Here is a 3,807-nt window from a genome sequence, read left to right on the forward strand (position 1 = left end):
TGCCTGCTGCTGCCACTGGCCAGGGCCTCCCTCCCTTCCCCCGGCCAGCCCATCATCCCCCTGGTCAAACTCCTGGTCAAGGGGACAATTTTCATACTACACGTTTATTATATAGAATGTTACCACATATGTAGATGTTTTTTATTTTATGAAAAAATATTATCAGGGGTTTTCATTCATAGTTTATGATCTGCGAGAGAAGGATGTGTAAGAATTTTTCTTAGTCTGAGTTCATAAAGATATTCTCTTTTATTGTCTTCTAAAAATTTTACAGTTTTGCTTTTCTTTCTGATTTATATCTTTAATTCTTGGACTTTTCTATTGTTCCACTGGTCTGTTGCCTCATGCCAATCCCACACTCCAATTATCACAACTTTATAATAAATTTTGATAGTAGATAGGAAAACTCCCCCTTTGCCTCGTCTTCAAAATTTTCTTGACTATTTTTTTTTTGACTATTTTTTGTTAGTTGCTTTTCAGTGTAAATATGATTAGAACCAGCATAACCAATTCTACCAAAAACATTCCTGGAATTTTTATGGGAATTTATTTGAATTTATAGATTAGATTAAGGAATTGTCATCTTTATATAATATTGAGTTATCCCACTTATTAAAAATACATATACATATTACTTATATGTACCTATACAAATATACATATGTATTTATAATATAAATAAAATACAGCTATATGAGGTGTGTAATTTATATATAAGTATATATGTGTGTATATAGATAGATAGACACTTATTTGGTGTGGGGTGGGGTTTTTTTAAGGATTCTTCAGTGAACCTTCAATTTTTTTCCATGAAATCTTTCTATTTTTAAATTATTTTCCCTGGTTTTTCACAGTTTTAGCTCAGATTGTAAATGGTGTATTTTAGATTACATTTTTAAATTATTATTTCACTAATTTACAGAAACAGTATTAAACTTCTATATTCATCTTCCTTTCTGGACTCTTCTTTTTTATAACATCTTGTCTAGTATTAGAACTCATGTCATTTGTGAATTATAAGAGCTTTGTTCCTTAATTTACAGTTTTTAAATATCTAATTTATGTTGGCCTTTCTCTTATTTTAGTTTGCTCAGTTTAATGAGGGATATATCTATTTTACTGGTCTTTTTACATATGTAGATCTAAGGCATGACAAGCTCTTAATTTATATTCTTTATTATATGTTTTTAATCTATTTTTTATAAACCTCTGAAGTTGGATTCTTAGCTATTAATGTCAAATTTTTTTCTTTACATATCCTTAAATTACACACTTGAAATTTCTCTTTAAACACTTATTAGCTATGTTACATAAGTTTTGATAGTAGATATTTTATTATGATTCAATGCTAAATATTTTCAAATTATTTTGAGTTTTAAAATTTTTATTTTAAAAATATTTGGAAATAGAATGTTGTATTCATGAAGACAAGTTTTTTGACTATTTCATTGTTTTTCTATCTCTTGTGCATAGAGTTGTGCCTAGATCTTATTAGGTATCAAGTAAATACTTACTGAATTAATAATGAATAAAGTATGTTTTAACTTGTTTTAAATAGCACAGTGTATAATTGATTTCCAGTTTGCTTTGAACTGTGATTAGAAAACATGGTTTGTGATATCAATTATTTGGTATTTATTTCTCCTAATTTTGTTGAGGCAAAGTTAATTTTTGTAATTGTTTCATACTTTATTTATTTTTGTTGTTATTGATCCTCACCCAAGGATATTTTTCCAGTTATTTTTAGGGAGAGTGGGAGAGAGAGGGAAAGACAGAGAAACATTGATGTGAGAGAAACTCATTGATTGGTTGCCTTTTTCAAGAGGCAACCAATCAATGAGTTTGGTTGCCAGGGAGGAACCTGCAACCAAGGTACATGCTCTTGACAGGAATCAAACCCAGGACCCTTTGGCCCACAGGCCGAAGCTCTATCCACTGAGCCAAACTGGCTAGGGCCATACTTGATTTTTTAATAAGATTTTCTCTGTGTGGAAGATTTTATATATGTCTATTAAGTTGAACTTTTTTATTCCCATCATCAAAATGCTGGATTTTTCTTTATCTGTTAGTTACTAAAAGAACTTTGTTAAACACTGCCATTAGTATTGTGTACTTATTTAATTCTTGTACTCTTGTTTTAAATATTTTGAGCTATATTTTGTTATGTATTCCCTGTTTCAGAATTATTATCTTTCTAGTGAAGTATTTTATTCCTTTCATCATTGTATAAATTACTCCTTTCCTAGTAACGATTTTGTCTGAAAGTCTATACTTAAGCCATGCCAACATTCATTTTGGATAATATTTTTCAGTTACATCTTTTTTTATTCTTTATTTTCATTTTATCCATGCATCTTAAAGCATTTAGCTGGGTGTTTGGGGTGTTTATCTTTCCAGAACTAAATTTCTGATTCTTACTCCTCATGGGAGGCCTCCACAGCCAAGATATCCCTCCCAATTTAAAAAATGCCAAATGTGGATGTTAGACCAGCCCATTTGCGCATGGGCCCCTCCCACCAGTCACAATGTACTTTCATCTTTACTTCTCTAGTTGTAAGACTTCCATTCAGCCAGCTTTCAGGCAGTTCTAAATGATGGTTGTTCTGTATTTTACTCGTAATTTTGATGTGGTTGTGGGAGGCGGCGAGTACAGGCATTTATCTATGCCACCATCTTGGTTCTCCAATTGATAAGATTCTTAACCAGCCTTTCTCTCTCTCTCTCTCTCTCTCTCTCTCTCTCTCTCTCTCTCTCTCTCTCTTTATGAAAGCCTTCTGTACATTGTAGCCAACACATTCTATCCCAACATATTATTTGAACATAGACATTTTCTCTATCACAGATTTTCAAATTTGGTTATATTTAATCTAGTTATTTATTTTGTGCCTTCTTAGTATTTCAAACTAATTAAAAACCATAGAAATCTTGACTTCTTAACTAAATTAAAAATTCTTTGAAAGTAGATACCCTATTATTTATATTTTGTTCTATCTGCTCTTCTTTGTTTGCTGTACGAGCCCCAATGCTTGGACACATAACCAGAACTCAGCAAATAGTGACTTGAATGATTCACCACATTCTTGTAGACTGTTGAAAACACTACTTAGTAAGTGTTTAAAGATCATATCAATGATAAGAAAAAGTAAGGATTTTAAAAGCAAGTCATCTTACTTTAAACTGACAAACTCTACTTACTAGCAGGTCTGGAAGAAAAATCATTTATATGAAGTTTATCCTTTGGAAGCATTTTTAATTCCCCTTTATCAGAGCATTAATTGTGACACAAAATACGAATATTTCTCTTTCTGAAAAACTTATATATTGTTTATCTTGTTTATCTAGAAAGAGTGACCTTGTTATGAAAGTTGATGCCCTTGTTTCCTCTTTGCCTACACGTGAATCCCGTCATAATGTCAAATTTTTAAAAGAGAATCACAGGTAAGAATATAATAGTGCTGTTCTCTGTCACTGAATCCTCTGTTCAATTATGGTTTCCATTTGTATTCACAATATGGAAAAATTAAAGAAGAATTAAAAGTTCTTTGTTAGAAAGTAAATGTGTTTGACAAGATTAGGAAAAGAAATTCCTGTTAAGTCTATATTTCGATAAATAAAGGATGATTTTATATATATATCCTATCTAATAATAGACAAACATGGTAATTAACCATACCTCCGACACGCTTCCCATTGGCTAATCAGGGCGATATGCAAATTAACTGCCAACCAAGATGGCGGCCGGCAGCCAGGCAGCTGAAGCGAACAGGAGGCTTGCTTGCTCCAGTGATGGAGGAAGCCAAGGTTCCC

The 3,807-nt window shown here is 31.8% G+C and overlaps 1 protein-coding gene across 1 annotated transcript in view; it reads left to right on the forward strand.

Moving 5' to 3' along the window:
- The window catches only part of UGGT2 (UDP-glucose glycoprotein glucosyltransferase 2), a 172,626-nt gene that overhangs the window by 110,875 nt on the left and 57,944 nt on the right, over positions 1–3,807 (forward strand). The window contains exon 25 of the mRNA XM_005882398.2: positions 3,343–3,438. Coding sequence (XP_005882460.1) covers positions 3,343–3,438 — 96 coding nt within the window. The remainder of the gene's footprint in view (positions 1–3,342; positions 3,439–3,807) is intronic.

The sequence above is a fragment of the Myotis brandtii genome, unplaced genomic scaffold (assembly GCF_000412655.1).
Source record: "Myotis brandtii unplaced genomic scaffold, ASM41265v1 scaffold71, whole genome shotgun sequence".
Taxonomy (NCBI): domain Eukaryota; kingdom Metazoa; phylum Chordata; class Mammalia; order Chiroptera; family Vespertilionidae; genus Myotis; species Myotis brandtii.